We start from the raw sequence: 20560 nt of genomic DNA on the forward strand, positions 1-20560 counted from the left end.
GATTGAGGTAAGATGAGACCCCTGAGAGAGACGTCTCATCTTTGTGGTGGCAGCCCGAACCCGATCCATCTCGCCAAAACATGCTTCGAGCTTCTCTTTGAACAATTGAAGATCTATCAGCTCCAGAACCACGACCCCTTTCATGCTCTTCTTCAGGAGAGGAGAAAACCATGACAAAGCTGCACTTTCGAGCAACGTCCCAATTGTGCCAATTTGAGACTCGAGAGTGGGGTACTGCCGATGTTGAAGTGCAAAGATCAGCTCCATCTGGTTCAGGAATCCACAAAACTCCGAACGCTTGCTTGAAAATTTCGCCGGGAAACTCACCTTCGGTTCAGGAACTTTGCTGGATCCTTGAGCCGAAAGTGAAGCAAGCTCCTGCTGCATGCGAAGAAGGGTCGCCTTCAGCTCAGTATTTTCAAATTGGATTTTCGCAAGGACTTTGGCAAAGAAATCAGGATGGCTTGGAGACTCCATTGGCAAAGAAGAAAGAAAAAGGAGGAAAAAAGGCAAAGGCAGTCAAACAATCAAAACAAGATAAAACAAAAACCGAAAAAACACAATCTGAATCAAACTATCAAGACCCCCAACAAGATCAAGACTAGAAAATGCAAAAGACAAAGAGAAAAACTAGTGAAAACAAAGAAAAGGCCTTAGACTGGCGTTAATTCAGATTGTGGAGAAACGGAACAAGGCTAACCTATATATACTATAAGTTGATGAAGCTCCACCACTCTTGGATTGAGGACGGCCTAAATATAGTTGAGGTCAAGGAGGCACCACATCATCATCAGGAATGTGGCTCGAGACTCAGGAATTGTATGGGAAATCGAGAATCAGGAATAGGGAAGTGTCTCAAGAGTCAAGGATGTGGTCTACAGGTCAGGAATTCGGCGAGAGTCAGGAATGTGGCAAGAATTGGGGGATTCCTGACAACCTGGAGCGATGGTGCCGAGCTCTTCATCAACTTTCATGAGAGCCCACTTGAAGTCCTCGCCAGCTTTCTTTTGATCCTCACCAGTAGCTCGAATGATTTGGCTCCTAGCATCATACACTTGAAAAAAACCACATTTCAGTTAGACTTACTATGTCTAGACTTGGTAAGTTTTCCCATGTTGAGTCAAATTAAGCCGTAGGCTCCACTCTTGGTGGTGCCCTTTTGTCAATTCCTTTAAGTTTTAGCCTTGTGACTATACTCCCCTTGGAACTGATGTAGATTTGCATCAGTTAAGTATGGAAGCTGCTCAAGAGGTAACTCACTTTTCTTTTCTTTTTCATCTTTTTAGCTCAATAACCATTCTTAAGGCATGGTCATATTGATGAGGTGGAAGGATTGTTCTATTGATGCCCTTTCCAGATCTAATATCAAGAACAATCCTCTTTACAGCATATGCCCAAATTCAAGCATACATTTGTATCAACCAAAAACCCAGGCTCATGGGATTTTGACCTTGAACCCAAGGCTGCATCAGAGCCATAGATTCCAACTTTCATCTACGAAAATATCATCACTTGTTTTGGAACACCACTCGAACTCATTCACCGACAGAGGCACCCACTTCATCAACGAAACAATTGAACATCTCACCACTGAGTTCAAAATCCAACACAAAATGTCGACACCATACTATCCTCAAGGCAATGGTCAAGTAGAAGCAACAAACAAAACATTGAAGACCATCCTCAAAAAAGTCATCAATGATTCTGGCAAAGACTGGGACAAAAAACTTCTTGACGTACTTTGGGCTTATCGAACTGCATATAAAGTCACCACCGACATGACGCCATTCAAACTTGCCTTTGGAACAGAAGCCATCACTGCAATTGAATTCATCGTCCCGAGCATGCGAGTCACCGTCAAGTATAATCTCAAGAAAGGCTTCAGCAACTCAAATGTCTTGACAAGCTTCAACTCAACGCCCTCTGGACACTTCACACCATCCAAAAACAGCGAAAAGCTCGGCACGATCAACAAGCATCCTGGCACAACATTCCGAAATACAACGTCAACAATCATGTTCTCTGGTACCAGGGACCCATCGGCAAACTCAGCCGAAAACTCCACACCAACTGGCAAGGACCTTTCAAAATCATTGCACTCTACCCCAACGGCACTGCCAAAGTCAGCTTGCCGAAGACTTCACTGAGATCGTCAACCTCAACAAGCTTTGACCATATCACGTCGACATGTCCAGCATCAGCACCTCAGCAAATTTCTGACCAGAACCAACAAACACCCTGAAACCAACAATTGACAATCACCAGCAGACAAACTTTAACTCAACTCAGTTAGACACAACTCAACTCGACTCAACACGAACTCATCCACCAACTCCCAGCAAAAATCTGTAAGAGTCAAACTACCGTTGGATCAATGCCACCTCAGCAGATGTCAACAGTTGAACTTGAGTTAACTTCATCAGCAATATCCACCATTGATCTTCAATCAAGCCAAGTCAAACCAGATCAATTCGGTCAACAAATCTCTACTGTTCATCACCAGCAATCAAGCGCCACACAATCAGCCAACCAACAGTTACGGGTCTCAAGAACCCTAACGGGGCGAGCACTTCGATCATAGAAAATGAAGAGAAAGATGCCAGCTCATCCACCCTGCCGCCTCAGATACGTCACACACCATATTCCTAGGCTTCCCAGCAATGACACAACCACCTGGCTCAAGGACAATGGATTCAAGCTCCAGCCATCAACAAGCCGATTATCTGGTCAAATATCAAGATAGTTCCTTTTACTACAAGAATACAACTTCGAAATCGTCCACAAACCCGGCAAAAATCACTAGCAAGCAGACTCCTGAATATTACTGTCCGCATGGTTTCTTCCCATACCTCTTCAACATTTCTCCTCCATAGTACCACTGTTAACTTAACGTTGACATGGGGGACAATTTCAGAATCCAATCACTTCAATCTCCTTGTATTGTCCACAGCCAGTGTCAGACATACCTTCTTTTTGCTTAATCTTTGTTAAATTATAATTGGAGTCTAAGCCAGAATTTCTTTCTTGCTTTCTTACTTTATTCTGATTCATGTTGTGTTCCCATTGTACTTCTAAATTCACAAAAGATCTGCTCGTTCTTGCGCCTCTATTTGACGTCGATGCTGGCGACCAAGATACTTTTCCAGCCCAAGCCTCAAAGAATCGGCTTCTTCAAGGACCTGCTCTACTTTCCTATCGATCCAGAGGAAGATACAATATTTCTCCTACACTCCATCACAAATTGCATGGCGAGTAACTTCGGACATTGGCACCGGCCCCTCCAAGGAGGGACATTTCTTATTCATTCATAATAGTAATGCCCATAACTAGTTCAGCAACTAGACTAGACAGGCAGTGCGATACCCCCTGCAGCGCAGAGATTAGCTCCAGTGTTGCGATCGTAGAGACTGCAGCCCTCTTTCATGTCCTCGCAGCTGCGGCGTGCATTCCTGCAAGACTGCAGGGTGGTGCCCTGAAAAGTTACAGACTTGGTACAAATGGACACTGTGGGCACGCAAACGAGGGGGCAAACCCCCAGGGGGTCTTCAGTAGGCAGGCAGGTGCTGTTTGCGGATGGATTCTCCAAGTAGATGCAACCGGATTTCCCGAAGCAGCAACCACAGTTATCTTTGGAGACCTCGGCATTGCAGACCTCCACAATCGAATCAAGCTTACACTTCCTTCCTGCCATGAGCTCTATCGGAGAGGGCTGAGCTTCCTGAACATAATGAACAAGGCGGTTACCTTGATCTGTGCCCTGCTGCTTCAGCCGCGGGATGGGGTCACCGTTAACGATGTTGTAGTAACCGCATCCAGGTTGTCGGGGTGGGAGTTTTCCCTTGAGCACCTTGATGCCTGATGTTGGGAATCCTGATGAAGGCAATGGGCATACGGCCAACTTCGGACCTTGGCACTCCCGGGTACAAGCCCTTGAATCACCGCCAATGCAAGTGACTTGTCCTGAACCAGGTTGCAGGTAGACACAACCTTTCTTCAGACTACAGCAGTTGCTGCAATCGGTATAGGTGAGGTCACCATAGCAAACCTCGACGACGCCACCTTGAGCAGCTGCAAGAACAGGAGTCCGAGTTAGAATCGAACATACAAGTGGAGATCTCTCTCACAGGATAACGAGGCCAACAGAAGAAGAACGAGCACGGGGAGATTGCCGCTTCCAGCCATACTTCTCTATTGCAGATCTGATGGGCTTTTGAAGTCCAGCATTGGTGCTTTAGAAATGTTCAAAACGTGTGTCCTTGACACAATGGATATCTTAATGCAGTAAGATAAGCCCTCTCACCACGGATGTGACGGGCGAGCTGAATGTCCTTTGGCAATGCCAAAGGACATCTAATGCCAAATTGGCATTAGATAGTGGCTTGCTTTGCGAAGATTCACCGGTAAAATGCGGGAACAATGCCCAGTCTCAACACAAAAACAAATATCAGCTCCAGTGTTGCAAACGTAGAGATTGCAGCCCTTGATAGAATGAGCGGACCGAAGCTGGAGAGCCTAGGCCTGAAAAACGATCAGGCACGGTTGCAAGGGTGCAGGGTAACAAGTTGCATACGGTGGCAATTTATTTTGGAAAAATGCTCGTCTCGACCATTTTGATTTTTTATATTCATTTTCTGTTGTCACATATATTGTCTGTATTGAAAACATATATGCCACTAGCAACCCTTGTACCAGGGGTGCTACCCCGATCGATTTTTTGCTCTTAGGTAGGGAAAGCTGGATTACTCCTGTGTTGAGAGCTCATAAAATAGAGTAAATGGCAGCATCTGTTAGAACTAAGCTGAACATGCACACAACCAAGGCAGGTAGCTCACTGGTAGAGCACCTGGCACCGGTGTAGGAGGTCCTGCCTGTCCAGCCATTTTCCAACAGCATCCATCCCTCCAGCTGGCTGAAAGTTTGGATCCCAGGACCATTTTGCACTAACAATGCAAACTTTAATTGAACCAGGCCATGGGGAAGAGTCAACCATTGAACCCAATCATGATCAATAACAAGGACTCGACGCAAAGAGTTTCTTCAATTCTCATATTGGTGTTGGTACAGTGGTTCACATTGAGTTGGTAGCTTCCCAGACAACTTGTTTGGTTGCTGCTAAAGTTCCTTGATGGAACACTGCCTTCAAACCTGTTGTTGGTCGCATTGGAGCTGAAATTTTTGGAAGGCTCACCCGAGAAGATGGCCTCCCAGTTTGTTGGAGTTTAACAGAAGTATGCTCGGAAAGCTGAGAGGAATGCTGCCTTGTAGGTGACTAATATCTGCCAAATCTCAGGAGAGCTGAACAAGCTAGAAGCAGTTAGAGAGTTCCTAATCCCTGCAAGCTGGAATAGTTGGTTTATGAATATCTATCAAATCCATCAAATCCAATGCACCTTCACTGAAAATGTCAACACAGTGAGCCATTTCCTCCAAACACAGTAGGTGTAATGGGACCAATGTCGTACTTGGCACTGTCCATAAACCATGGCTACAACAAAATAGCAATCGTTGGCATTGCTTTGGCTTGTACATGTGATCTGAAATATGTCCTGCCAGCCCACGAGAGAACGAGCTTTTTAAATGCTTGAAAACGTTTACTGTTTGGAACGTACATAGGATGAAGTTATCGCCTCTGACGGTGAATCCAAAGCCCTCTCTCCAGATTGTCGCGAGTTTTACAAGTTCCCAGCAAGACACAACCTCACTGGCTGGACGAATCCAGAGCATGGCCCGTGGTGATTCGGCCTCTTTTGTTTTGCGTGGTTTACTCCCAAAGCCAGAGATCAACTTTCATGCTGGGATGCTGGCCGGTGTAACCTTGGGGACGGAGCCTGACCGAATCAACTGGTAAGCTAGAAGTTTTTTTCGTATTTAAGTATTCGCTGACTGATACTTTATTCCAGCGGCTTCGACATGGTCCGTAGCCAACGCCACGGCATTTGGACAGTGGATACAGAGCAGAGGCTCCATCTCTCCCGTTGCATCCGGCTACGTCATCTCCGGCCCGACCACAGCTCTACGAGCCGAGGTTGTTCATGTTTCCATGGAGGAGGAATGGCCGAGGACGCTCCAGAACGGTCTCGTAGCACACTTCGGCTCCTCCAAGGCTCGAGACAGGAGATGCAAGGGATGCGTCTGGGTGGGAATGGCTTGTGTGACAACGCCGGTAGTAGCAGCAGTGTGGGCACAGGGAAGCCAGGGAGCAGCAGCGGCATCAAGCTGCAAATCCGCTACGTTCTAGAGCAACTTGAAGCGGAATTTTATGGCCTCTCGTGGCTGACCATCAGTCCCATGTATCTCCACTGGCATCCAGTGCTGCCTTACCACTGCGGCGTAGTGCTGCGGCTGGAGAAGCTACTGTATTACCCGAAGGCACCACCGCCGCCGCCGCCGCCGCCGTTATGATTATGTACATACGATGTTTAAAACGACAGTATACATATACGTATTCTTATTAAGCAAAGGGAAGATTAAAAAAAAAGAGTTTAGCCTTTGTTCGTTAACCATCTCTTCTTTGTTGAGCATACAATGGCGGACTCAAGGGGCTCTTTTCCAGACGTATCACGCTAAACCGGTTAAAGACCGATCGATGCTTAACCTCACAACAATGCACAGCCATATTTCTTGCTGATATCGGTTCTAAGCCAAGGCGCATTGGCCAATGTCGCATTGCTGGATTCCTACCACTTTCGATGAAACTGCATTCTCTCTCGATCAGCCAAAACACCAAGCTATCTTTCCTTAGCCATTAGTCTTTTGCTCCTATCCTTGATTGTTACACCTAGCAACATAGGATCGTTACTTCCATTCTTGAGGTATCCTTTTGGTTCCATAACAAACACTTTGTTTTGCCAAGTCTAAAGGGTGTTCACCTCTAGCACGTCTCTTTAACATTTTCTGTTATAGGCTCTATCTACGACTTAACTTTGAGACCCTCATATGGATCCCTTATAGAGACTACTTTCCTTGGACTTACTATGCTATTGCATTGGCATAGCTCATTTCCCTTAAGTGTTCTTCTCATTTGGTCACCTTGACCAAGCCACACCATTATCAATCGTTCAAATTAACACTTTGAACTAGGAACCTTATTCCTTACCCAAACAAGGACCCTTAGCTGGAAGGGCTAGCTTGGGTGCACCGCCAAGTGTGGGGGATGCCCCCGGGGGCATGGTGAACAACTTAAAGGTCTGGAAGACTTAGTACCTATTGGCAAACCTGTTAAGGTGCCAAAATGAGATCACTTGGTGATCTTGTGGCTAAATTCACCATTCACTTATTCACCACGTCTTTGGTGCCACTTGCACCAAAGTTTTCAAATTAGATATGCCAAGCTTTCACACTAAGCAATCTAACTATGTATCACGACTTCGGGGCATCCCCCACTTGGCGGTGTGCCCAAGCTAGTCTCCTTACTAAGAGTCCATGACCACTGAAAAATGAGTGTCCTCATATTCCAAACCGTCACCTCGCCCTAGTGAGTTAGGACTCAAACTCAAGCACTAGAGGGTCGGGATTCGAACCCAACCTCCGCATATGCATCTACGGACGGCATCGCACAGGATGCTTGGCGTGACTCCCCACGCCAGTGCACCAACTTATACTTAAAATGCGCTACAGATCATAGTTTAGGAACTTAGTTCCTTCGCACTACCAAGCCCTCTCGTGATTATGCATGGACTCCTCTATGCTTGGCCCCATTGGCCACCCTTTTTGAAGTTAGCACTTTCAACTAGGGTATTTGTTTCCCCGACTTACCAATCTCACTTAGCAAGTCATCCGGCCACTGTAATATGGTTCATGCATAAGCGTAAAAATCTTCAACCATTGACTTTCGTTCAAAGCCCTTTCTTTGAACACTCGGAACTACTTCCCCAACCTTGATAGCCTCACCTCATGGCAAGCTTCAAGACCACGTTTCTACTGTGCCACTCTGATTTCACATGTTCTATGAACCATTTACACTTGGTTTTCTAGGTATCAAGCTAGATTTGGTTGGATTTATGTAGAAATTATGTCTATTTAGCAATTGAAGTCTTCAAGCATCAAGTTCTTAGCACCATCCAAGGATGAAACTTAAGAAATGTAATGATTTATTTTCGTTCTAGTATATTTTGGAACAAGAAAGTACAATCCCTATTATATACCTTGAGGCTACTTCAGGAGCTATCAAATCACTTGATCTGGGTAATCTCCAAAAGAAAGTGTGAGAGGTATTGAAGGATAATATTGTCAAGATAGCAACGACAAAATCCCTGCTTATTTCCATAAAGGAAAAATGTTTTTCTTAAGCTTAATGCAAATTCCAGTCTTAATCAAATTTGTACTCACATTATCAATTGGGATAGAAGTTTTCATTTTTCACGCCGTGTTTCAAGAACTTGATCTAGCAACTATTCAAGTTGTTCATACTGTATATGTGGAGGCATGTGGAGTTCAACCTGCTCCACTTAAAGATCTAATTTTAGTCTCAATAAATCAGTATACATGGTGGATTAATCCATTGATAGGCCATTAGCTTTACTTTGAAATATTTTCACTAAAACTTTGTTTCCTACCATAAGTTCAAGAGTGAACCTTAATCAAGACCTTCACCTTGACCTTGATAAGGTATGATTACCTTTTGGGCTTAACTTATCAAAGACACTAATATTCAGCTTAAAGCTATTATTTTTGTGTTTGACTTGCAATCTTAAATCAGTTATTCAGCACCTTTAGGCATTGTGTTTTGTTACAAAGCTTTTTCTTTATATTCATAACAAACCTCAACCAACACAACTAAGATGAGTCATATATGCTAGTCTCTTCTGTAATCAGATAGTTAGCAACCACTTTTGAGCGATTTCAAACCAATATTGGCTAACCATCAACTTTAATATTGGTTTCATACACCAACATCAAACAAACCCACATTTTTGCTTAACCAGTTTAATCAACTTTACTAACTCGTTAAGCCTTACCAGATATATAAGAGACCTTGATCTAAACTCAAGTCTTGAATGTTCTATGGCACTTTGGAGACCCAACAGAAGATCTATCTAAAGATCAATATGGTGAAATTCATCCAGGAGTATATTTAAGTGAAATTTGCATAAAAACAAGAATTGCTTACACAATTTCGTAAGAAACACCCCAAGTATTTGGATGAGACCCATCACCAACTCCTTGAAGTGGGACTAACACAATACACCATTAAAGGATTTACAACCAGATCGCCTGGAGGACATATCCATCCTTGTTTAGCTTAGTCTTATTTACTGTGCAACTCCAACCATGGATAATATAGTAAAAAGTCTTTTTTAAATCTCTAACAACCTTTGACCTTGAACACCTTTACAGGATCTTGATCTTTTGGCTTCTCCGTTTGAAGACTTTTGTTGTCTACCATACTTTTTTACAAACACAACTAAATACCTGATGTGATCATTTAAACACTTCTTGGACAGCATTTAAACAAGCAGCTGAACTTTGATCCATCCTTTGCAAGTATCAAGAAAAGGGTCTAGCATAACACATGCCCTTCAGTTATAAACAGATCCTTCACCCTAGTGCAAATAAAGAACTTTGAAAAGAGGAAAGGAAATTTTATGTAACATTTCATTTAGGGCTAGTTTCCAAAAAAGTCACAAAAGTTTCCAATTTGGGTGAACCCTAACTGAGTGGTAATGTAGCAAACTAAGTGTGAGGACAAGTTTTTGGTGAAGGTGTTAGTGTGATTGTACAAGGTGTTTTGTAGTGCATTCTTGTGCCTCGGAGGTCGATCATTCTTTGGTTTCCCTTGTTTTTGTGCATGTATCCATGAATAGAGAGCTAGTCCTTGTTATAGTGGAGTTGAGGGGCAGCCATGTGGCCAAATTGTCTCACAAGCAGTGTGTTGCTGTCCATTCCTAGACCATGTGTGGAAGATTGATGTTTGTTAAATTGAGCATTGTGAGTGGTTGCTAATTTGAGAAACTTGCATCCAAGGCTTTGTGTGGCATTGGAGACTTTTAGTGAGAATGCTAAAGGCATTGTTAGGAAGTGATGCAATAAATCGAGACAAAGGCTTGATTTTTGAGGCATAGTGAGTAAGCTATTGCTTACTTTTCTGTTTGAACACCCTGTGTAGGAGAGAAAACTTTGTCTAGTGCTGTAGTAGGCTAGCATTTTCTTCTTGGCAAATGGCTAGTACTGAGTCAAGTGTAGCTGGGGGCATAGTGAGGAATGAGGGAGAGAAATGCCTAGGGATGTAGGGCTTGATTATTCTGGGCTCAGCAAGTTGTGGTGGCTTTGGTTCTTGTGGTTGGGTATCTTGGCATGGTATATAAACTAGATGAAGCTACAAGTCTTGGAAAGAGGGCTTGGAAAGGCTGACTGCAAAATGAGCTTGTTCATGGCAAATACTTGTACTCATGGCATGGGACCTTGATGGATGTTAGAGCAGTGTTTAAATGTCCCAACCTGATTTCATAAGCAATACTTATCTAGAGCTGTGTGGAGAATGGTGAAGAGGAGTTGTTCATGAAGACGAGTCACAATAGGGATGTTTACTGGATGCACAAATGTTTGTGGCCATTCTTGATATTTCGAGATCCTCAATTCATTGTGGTTGGACTCATGGCCAGTGCTAATTTGGTGGAAACAACCAAGACTGACTCCTAGAAAGATTGACTTTTGTTCACTCTCAAGTTGGGAAGAGTATATATGGCTTAGATATATGCTAACTATTGGAAATGCTTGGGGGGTTTTTCTTTTCATAAGATGTCTCAATGGAATGTGGTTTCTTATACCTCTTTAGTGTTATTGGAAAATTGAAGGACTTTGATGAAAATAAAGTGGTGTGAACTTATGTGGCTGTCTTGGATAATGTTAGTGTAAGCAACCCAAGGGAACTATTTAAAAGATGATTTATAAAGTTCAAATATAAAGGAGTACACCCTTTTTTCCAATCAGTTTGGGATATTTGGGGTTAAGCATCATTGGGTTTAAATACTACTGGGTTGGGTGACCTTTTAAGAAATTCAAATTTAGGAGCTTACATGGTATCAGAGGGGGTCTTAGGTTTGACTCTATTGGTTAAATAGAAGAATCACACCATATATTGATTGACATCTAGCAAGTCTAGTGTGCTCCGGTTGGGCTCGTCCCACAGGGCTCTCAGGAGAGCTGTGGTTCTCAGCTTTTGTTCACGAGGGTGTGAATTAGTAGAGAAGCATAGTAAATTGTTGGTTGGCTAATAAAATCACACCACATGTTAATTAACATCTAGCAGGTCTAATGTGCTCCGGCTGGGCTTGACCCAAAAGGTAGGGTCTCAAGAGAGCCATACCAAAATTACTATGTAGATGAGGCAAGGATGGCTACAAATCAATAGGATCCCCAAGCACTCAACAAAGGAGAGTTAGATTAGAGTCCAATGTATTAGCAAACAATAGCCGTGGCCAGCCATAACTGCTAGCTGCCATGTGGACTACCCCAAGCTTGAGCTTATGCTTGATCTTAAGTGAATTACCTTGACCTCTAAGTCCCACTATCCTTTGGGACTTCCTCACCATGTGATTGTATCCTTGTTCACTGCACAAGAGGATTGCTCTTCTTCCCTTTCATCGTTTGGAACTTTGGGATAACATTTTGAAACACCGTGGCCTTACGCAAGCCTCATGGGTACTCTCCCCACCTTCCGCTTTTTGGTGCTCTAACCATGGGCTTAGAGTGAGGTTCCATTAAGCCACACTAAGTATCCAAGTAGGTAGTGCCACCCACACTTGGACTGGGAGCATCGGCCAGTCAATCTCCCAGGGGAACTAGAGCTGGCTCTTGAACACTTCACCAAGTTACCCCATTTGTCAGTCCGTGTTCACTCGAGTCTTGGACTTCCCAGTGGGCAGCTCATCACCCAACACTGGGTACAGCTTTTCTGGGCCAAATTGGCCTTTCCTGGCCAAATTGGCTCCACTGTAGTCCTTCCCTTACTATATTTTTGGAGCTCATCAAACCCCCTAGGGTCTGGGAGACGAACGGTTTGGGCTTTCACCCTCTTAGACTCGGACTCAGACTCGGACTCGGACTCGGACTTGGGCTCGATCTTGGCCTCGGCCTTGGTCTCGGTCCTGGTCTTGGTCTCGGTCTCGGTTCCAGTCTCAGTCTCGGTCCCGGTCTCGACTTCGGACTCCATCTCGGACTCCATCTCGGGTCTATCTCGGACTCCATCTCGGGTCTATCTCGGACTCCATCTCGGGTCTATCTCGGACTCCATCTCGGGTCTATCTTGGACTCCATCTCGGGTCCATCTCAGGTCCATCTCGGGTCCATCTCGGACTCCATCTTGGGTCCATCTCGGGTCCACCTCGGACTCCATCTCGGACTCCACCTCGGGTCCATCTCGGGTCCATCTCGGACTCCATCTCGGGTCCATCTCGGTTCCATCTCGGACTCCATCTCGGACTCCATCTTGGATTCCATCTCGGACTCCATCTCGGACTCCATCTTGGACTCATCCACATGTCACGTGTTGGTCCATTTGGGTCCCTTTTTGAAGCCTTGCTTATTGCTTGCTTCGTACTCATTCCTCGAGCACTTTGTTGGGAGTTCCAATCCCGTTCTCGACCTTTCAAGGTGGAGCTTTTAGTCCAAACGTGTTACGCTCGTTTGGCTTTTGCTTCGGCCACTACCATGTGGCACCCTTTTAGCTCCACTTTGGGGCCTAGGGATTTTGTGTCTCACACTCTCTTGGGAGATCAAATGGTCAATGCTCCAAATCCAAGTGTGGGTGGTGCACTACTTACTTGGATACTTAGCTCATTCAAACCTTACTCTAGCCACATGGCTAGGGCACCCAAAGGTGGAAAGTGGGGAGAGTACCCACAAAACTCACGTTAGGCTACAATGTTTCGAAATGTCATCCCAAACTGTGGAAAAGAAGAGGAATAATCCTCTTGTGTAGTGACCAAGAATACAGTCACATAGCAAGGAAGTCCCAGAAGTCAATAGGACTTAATGGTCAGGCCTTCGGGCCCTAACCTAGTGGCAGTGTTAACGAGCATGGCCGTGGATAGAAAGGGACTTAATAAGGACCAAAAAAAGGATATTGGGAAAGGTTGTTCCCCATGTTTTTGAGCATCCTAAAGATGTTAAAGTGTGGTTATGGGATAACCATTCATGAACAGATGGCACAGTCTTTAGAAGAGGAGACTATGGTATGGGTGGTTTTGAACTACCTATGAAACAAGGGTGAATAGACATAGCCTTAGTGTAACGAGTTAATATGTCAATGGTACATTTAGGTATTTGTCGTGGGATCATATATGTGAAACACTTGGACTAAGTGCAAAGGTTAAGTGGCATAAATGGCATTCACGGGGCTAGTATGTCCCCAAGTCAGGAATAAAATTTATGGAGGTTGTGAGTGAGACTCCTTCAAGTGGTTAAAGGTGTGGTTAAGTGATTAAAGTAAAATGAAAAATTTAGTCACTTACACATACATTATTTCTATACTACTATCAGACTTGGCCTTTTTATCAATGGGTTTGTCCCTTTTCGCCTAACTCCTTTATGTATTTTCTTGTTGGTCATTGGATTTACTTTTTTGAAACCATAAGGACTCATTCTTAGAGAAACTCTTCCTAAAATACCCTTTGCTATATATGGCTCTTTTAGTATTTAAACCCTGACTCTATTATGTTCCCTTTTCGCATGTTATCATTAAAATGCCCCTTAATAGTTGCATTCAATGCTTCCTTATAGTTGGTTAGGTTTCAATGCATCACTTTGCCCTGAGCCCAGGTCTGTAAACTTGATATGAACACATGGAAGACATGTATGTTGCTCATATTCGTGACAAGGATCCTCTTGGCTATAAATGAATTTATATACTCTTGAATGGTTCTTGTCTACTTCAATCTACTCAATTCATCCTTTAGATGTAGAATAGCATTTGGAGGGATATAAGTTGTGTAGATCCTCACTTTCATCATTTTTCAAGTGGCCACCGATCCTTTGTTAACCTCTATTATTCTCCACCAAGACTTAGCATTATCTGCTAAGTATGGTTTTGCATATAGAACCTTTTACGACATTGTAATCGCAATGCTCAGAAATAATCCTCTATATTATAAAACTAATCCTCTACCACTTTATAGTCATTCACTCTTTTGAAAATTAGTGAGGGCTTTGGTTTGTACTTGGGAATTACCTGAAGGATTGATTTTACTTAAGTTTATTCAATCTTGTTTAGTTTTGCCTCAGTCCCCACCAAGGGTCCATGCCTTTTGCACTGCCAGCATCTATAGTCTTTTGCGTTTTCTTTTGCTTCTTGTCACACTTAAACTTACATATGAGGGTCTTCAGCAGGGTATTGGGCTATGTTAGTTATCTTTCTAGAATGTCTAATCAAGCCTTGGACGACTGAACTTCACCACCTGACTCTTGTTTGAAAGCTTCCTCATTGAAGTCCTCCTCATGTAAAGATTCGTCATCCATAGCTTTTTGTTCGACTGTAGGCTCCATCTTTGGAGGAGGTTCTATCTTTGCCTTGGTTTGTTTACACCCTATATTAGTCATCTCTCAACAATCTGCCTCTATCCTTCGTTAAAACTGAGTAAAAGGCTTCAATACAAAATTATAAGCTATAATTTTTTCTTTTCCAATCTATCAGCTTATCTCGTCTATCTGACCACCACTGCCTTGGTTTTAGTTAAGTTCCCTTGCTAAGGTTCCCACTTATTATACCAGCTCCTATTTGGTTCTACTTAGTTTTAATTACTCATTAACTACACAAATAATAGAGTTTTAGCCATTCACGGATTCCCAAATTCTTTCTCAACTTAATTCTTTGGTGTAAGCTCTTGAATTTGAAATTCCTAGGCAGCAGCTCCTGGATCTCGAACACCTGCATGCAGCGGCGGACGGTGATCAGTGCCACGATTGGCAGCAGCGCTGCGATGGAAATCCACGCTAGGAGGAGGGATTTGGACTTGTAGGTGGATTCTCCCTGAATAACCGCGAGCACCTGGAGACCACGCTGCGTGATCTGGACTTGGTCGGCGTGGAGTCCCCAGGTCACGAACTTCGCCTGCCTCTGCATTTCTGTGCCCATCATGGCGATGACAGCCGAGTAGGAGACGATGGCCAGCAGCAAGTTGGCGATCAACAGCAGCGGTCTTGAGGTAGCGGGTTTTCCTTCTCAAGTTTTTTGAACGAAGGCGACTTAGCTGTGAATTTGTGAGTGGCTTTGTAGTAGCCACCACGGCGATGAAAGTGCTGGGAAGAGCGATGGCTGCCACCCAGAAATCCGTGGCGGCTCCTTGTTCCAGGTTGAGAGCCGAGCTGTGAGCTTGGATGTACAGGTTCTTGAGCTGGAAGAGGTATGCTTCAAGGATACCGACCTCGGAATCTATGGTATCATTGAAAGATGGGATGAAATCGGTGCCTGCCAGGCACATATCTCTCGCTGCTGGCACCACACAGTCGGTAAGGCCTTGGACATTGTTTATTTCTGAAAAGTTTGTGTCGTTCCTCCAGGATGCCGGAGGTGGATATAATCGGTGGAACAGCGATAGCACGTCTTTTCGGTTCCCATTGCCTTGGACACACAGGTAGCCTTCGCCATCGGCGCTAGAGTTTGAGCATGCAACAAAGCTTCCCGTCGAGCCAGACGCTAAAACAGGTGTGTGTACTTGTTGCTCGCATTCGCTGATATTGACTTCCTCTCCTAGAAAATTTAGTGGCTGCTCCATTCCCAAAACCCGGCAGTATTGCTTGCTACTTGTGCTGTTGAATTTGTCGTCCATTTGATAGCATCTCTCCACTGCATAGTAACCCGCGTCAGAAGCTTTCTTCACGACAGCTTTTATGCCCAGTATTGTCTCGGCCTGCACCCTCTGGGCCTGCACCCTCCAGGCCTGCCCCGCGGTTGAAAAATCTCTGGACGCCATCTGTTTATCTCCCGACACTTCCCGTCGCATCTATCATCTGTTTCGTTCCGGAACTTCCCACCAGCGTTTTATGTCTGGAACTTCCCGTCTCATCTATCACCGATTTAACTCCGGAACTTCCCGTCGCATCTTCATCTTCATCTCCGTACATTAAATTACGTCTAGCGCTGGTTTTACTGTCAGTCCTTGTCTTGTTTGAGCAGGAGATAAGTGTGGCATCTTGAAAGCTTTTGATTTTCACATCCGAGCTGTTGAGCAACTTGACTTGGCGGCTGTTGCTGGAGAGCTCGAGAATTCTTGCTGTTAAAGAGTTGCTAACTGTCTGGCTAAACTTATCTTCTCCATTCTCTTTAGAGGTTCTTATGGACTCGGACATCTCCCAGACTGTTCTAAACGCTGGCTTCTCCCCGATCGTAGTGAGTATGACTGGAGCCACACTGTCGCAAGCCTTACTGTCATCTTTGTTGTTGTCGCCAACACACAAGTAAGCCAGGATCCATACTGTGACACGCATCGTTCCCAGGCTCTTGATGTGGTCGACGGACTGGTACTCTGCAATCGGGGAGAAGCCAGGATCGAGTTCCTCCCCCTCGTGCCTAACAGACCCTTCTTCTGCCTGATCTCCGATTTAGCCCGATCCGTCAGATTTTGGTCTTCGTGCCCAAAATCGCAGCGTGACTGGTTGTGTACAGCGCCAACCATGTACCGGAGAAAGGCCTCGGGACGCCTGTCCTGGAGGGGGAGGAACTGCCACCATACCTGTTTGTGGAGGGCTCATTCTCAGGATCGCCGTGGAGCTGTCCACCTCCGACAGATCGCCTTGCTGCACAGAAATCAGTGCGTGTCCATGGCACGAGAAGAGAACAAGAATGCAGGCCGAGAACACAAGCAACTTCATCTGCGGTGTAAGGCTACGCAGAGAACCCATGGCTCGGTGTCTCAATTATAAAAGCAAAGTTACAAAGAACTTTGAATATTTTAAGTGGTTTGTGGGGGATATGGAATGAGAAGATGCTTTCACACTGAGATTGAGACTGCAAATGCTTTCACACTGTTCCCAGGGATGGACGTGGTTAAGTTCCTGGCATTATAGAAATCTCATGAAAACAAAGTTAAAACAACTTTGAATGTTTTCATTCATCATAAATTGTTTATATGGTTTACTAGTGCCCGCCACGAAGCATGAGATGAGACTACAGATGCTTTCACGGATGGACGTGGTTAAGTTCCTGGCATATGAAAATCTTATAAAAGAAAAGTTACAAACAACTTTGAATATTTTCAGTGGGCATACGGAAAGACAAGATGCTTTCACCCTGTTCCCAGGCTGCTTGAAGGGATGGACGTGGTTAAGTTCCTGACGCATTGTTCTTGTTCTAGAAAAAATGTATTCGACTCTTTTGTACTATGGCTGATTGATTGGACCATAATTCAATACAAGACAGCCTATTGTCATTCACACTTTAATGTTTTGACAAACACATGGACTTGGGTGATTTGTAAATTTTTGCAGTGGGTGAAGTTGGGTGAACTTGATCCACTAGAAGTTGGGTGAAGTGAATTTGGGTGGTGAAGTTCACCATTGCACTTACAAGCATCAAGTCTCAAGGTTCTCTTTCACGCTGGTGTTGTTCTTCCACAGGAAGTATAGGTTCTTCGACACTAGCAAATTCTAGCCCACATCTTCTCCAACACAATCCTCTACTCCAATTATGTCAGGAGGAGCCAGAGGAAGTGAACAGGTTTAGTGATCCAGATGCACACTTGCAAACTTTCTTTATTTCTAAGATAAATAATGAGAATTCAGATGTGGAGCGGTTGTGGTTACAACAGAGGATGGAGCAGCCGAGTGGCTAGGCATAGTAGAACAAAACACCATTCACAGATTGACCAACCCTAAGAGTGGCTTTTCTCAATCGCCAGCTCCTCTAGTCATATTAAGTATTATTGTCAAGGATTGCCATTAGAGATAGAATCTCACATGAAAATTCAGAATCCAGCGCCTTTGGAGGAAGCAATCCAACACACCTCAAATTGGGAACAAGCAAAGCTTTTGATTATGAATAAGCAAGGTATGCATACAATGCCTCTCTATAGTGGAGTCTCTGAAGTTTCTAGATCTATAGTAGATTTGAGAGCCTAGGATTGTTTACTTCAGTCTTGAGAACAATGGATTATAGCAAGCAGCCTATTTTTACAGTGCAACAAATTCTAGTGCAGTCAGTTACTGTTCCAATTGTGCAGCAGCAGCAACCTGTAGTAGCAAGTAAGGATCAGATCATGTCATTGAAGGAAGATCTTTTGGGAGCTCTCACCAAGAAAATGGCAAACCTGCAAGTGAATTTTGTGTGGGAAGCAGAGCGCCAGCCCTGAGTTTTGAAGGAGCGTGGTGTGTCAAGTGCAAGGGATATGGACACTTGCCAGCTGAATGTCTTGCTCCTGGAAATTTCCGGTCGACGAAGGAAATCCTCCTACTCAAGCTCAATTCTCGAGTGGGGCTGGAATATTCTGAAAGGACTATTCAGGGCATGGTACATAACCATCATGCTATAGATTATTGGATTATTGTTTGTATTAGAGTTCCATACAAGGAGGATTTCTGCCGCAGCTTAGACGATGGCCAATTCTTGCATCTCGGCAATTTTGGCCTTCATACCAGGTTATGTTTCTATGCAAAATCCTATGACTAGGTTACTTGGAATTTATGTTGTGACTGTAGACACAAGAGGAGTAGAGCCATGACTTGTACAATGCTATAATTGTCACAAGTGCGGACATATATCCACAAATTATCTACATCATTAACAACAAGTTGGCTATCAACCAATTTATGGAATTTACAACACTAAAGGGGTCATAACTTGATTGTGGGCCCTTTCCCTAACAATCTTCCTCTCACTAGGGAATGATTGTCTTTAATTATACTTAGGCCACCATCTGGTCACTATTCCTTTTGGGTCTACCAACCTCTAGATCCACCATGCCCTAGGGGGGCTCTAGGGGGTTCCAGAAGTATAGTAGGGATAGTATGTGAGTTGGAGGAGTTGGGTAGCCGAGGTCAGGTTGGGTTGGATCTAGGTGGGCGTATGCTATACATGGTTTTGCCATGCATACGCGAGCTCAGCCACAGAGGCTCCCCTGCCTTGGCTGCTTGATTCCTAGTAAAGCTTGCAACGGTGTAGTATGATTAAATAAATGATTCATGAACCAACCAAGGTATTACACCTTGCCAAAGAACTACTACATATCATTCATGCATTTTGGTTTAGGAAACTTTAGCACTACCTCAAGCAAAATGTAATACCTAAAATAAGTGGTGTCTTTAGAACCAAACATATATTTAAATTGCTTCAGCTTCAAGCAATCTTTCGCAACTAATCCAACACCTTGTGCACATCACCAACATGTTCCTCCCATGTCCCATTTGAATAGATCAAAACATCATTAATGAAGTTGATAGTCACCTCTAGCAGATTGCAAAGAACTCCATCTATCATCTGGTGAAATATTGCTAGAGCATTGTTCAAACCAAATGGCATGACCATAAACTCATATAGCCCAAAGGGTGTACAAAAAACAATCTTAAGAATGTCCTCCTCAACCATCAGTACCTGCCAATACCCTGATGCAAGATCCAATTTGGTGAACTATTGACTCCATCCTAAATGATCAAGTAGATCCACTGTGTGAAGAAGTGGGTATACATTAGGAGCAATCACATCATTAAACAAATAATAATTAATACAAAATTAAATGCTCCTATCAGGATTTGTCACAAGATAAGGTTCACAAACCCAAGAACTCTAAGACTTGTGGATAACTTCCTTCTTCAACATATCCTTCACATTGGCTCACAAAATCTTAATTTCCATGGGTGACCAACGTTGAACAAGAACCTTGAGCTAACAAGCACCTTTAGTGGGAATAGGGATTGGTTGGGTTATCTGGAGAGGCAAGGAAGATCTCCTAGAAGAGTTCATCTTTGACATCAATTATCTTGGAGCTGACTAGCCAACTTTCACTCTCAATTTTTCCAAAGGTTTGTTATCTTTCCTTTTCATTCTCAAAAGTTTGGTTCTTGTTCTTATCATCTCTCCACAGGTGCTAATCAGATTATAACTCAGTATTACTAGCTCATCCGTATGTCGCGAATGTGACTTCGGGTATCGAAAGATACTTGTCGACTAGTCCTTATGTGCCCTCTCTCCTTACTGCCACGACGGCAGGAGGTCGGTACTGCTAGTTCCCTTTATGGTCTCCACCCAAGCTAGTTGAGAAACTAGTCAGCACATGTGCACTTAGACCGGAAGGGCACTAAGGAAGGAAATCCTAAGTTGTCATTAAATCAAGCATACTTGACATAGTGATGAGAAACTCATGATGTTGACTTGCACTTACTAGTGTTGGGAACCCCCGTGATATTGAGACTAATCCCTCAATATTCGCTAAATGATAGCTTACCGTGTCTGCCAAACACTCTCGCTATCATGCCCTTTGTGTTAGTCTCATTTTGGTCCCAAATGCTATTTATGGAAAGTGTCTAGATTCACTCATTTGGCATATCTATGGAATGTAGAGATTGGCCTGAACACAATGGTGTTCGTCCCGTGTCCAAATTCGCAATCTAGCGCCATTCCATATTTAGTAAGTTT

At 43.9% G+C, this 20560-nt stretch overlaps 1 protein-coding gene across 2 annotated transcripts; it reads right to left on the reverse strand.

The window, feature by feature from the left end:
• Positions 1–3253: 3253 nt before the first annotated feature.
• LOC9655501 lies at positions 3254–4239 on the reverse strand. 2 transcript variants are annotated; one of them, XM_002963865.2, is made up of 3 exons: positions 4125–4237; positions 3745–4068; positions 3254–3696 (listed from the first exon to the last, which is right to left on the reverse strand). In XM_002963865.2, the coding sequence occupies exons 1-3, from the start codon at positions 4180–4182 to the stop codon at positions 3344–3346; spliced, it is 735 nt and encodes a 244-aa protein (XP_002963911.1). In that variant the 5' UTR covers positions 4183–4237; the 3' UTR covers positions 3254–3343. The 2 variants fall into 2 exon arrangements, with proteins under 2 accessions (XP_002963911.1, XP_024524377.1); XM_024668609.1 differs by having other exon boundaries at positions 3254–4068; positions 4125–4239.
• Positions 4240–20560: the final 16321 nt, after the last annotated feature.

Source organism: Selaginella moellendorffii, unplaced genomic scaffold (genome assembly GCF_000143415.4).
Source record: "Selaginella moellendorffii unplaced genomic scaffold, v1.0 SELMOscaffold_3, whole genome shotgun sequence".
In the NCBI taxonomy this organism is placed as follows: domain Eukaryota; kingdom Viridiplantae; phylum Streptophyta; class Lycopodiopsida; order Selaginellales; family Selaginellaceae; genus Selaginella; species Selaginella moellendorffii.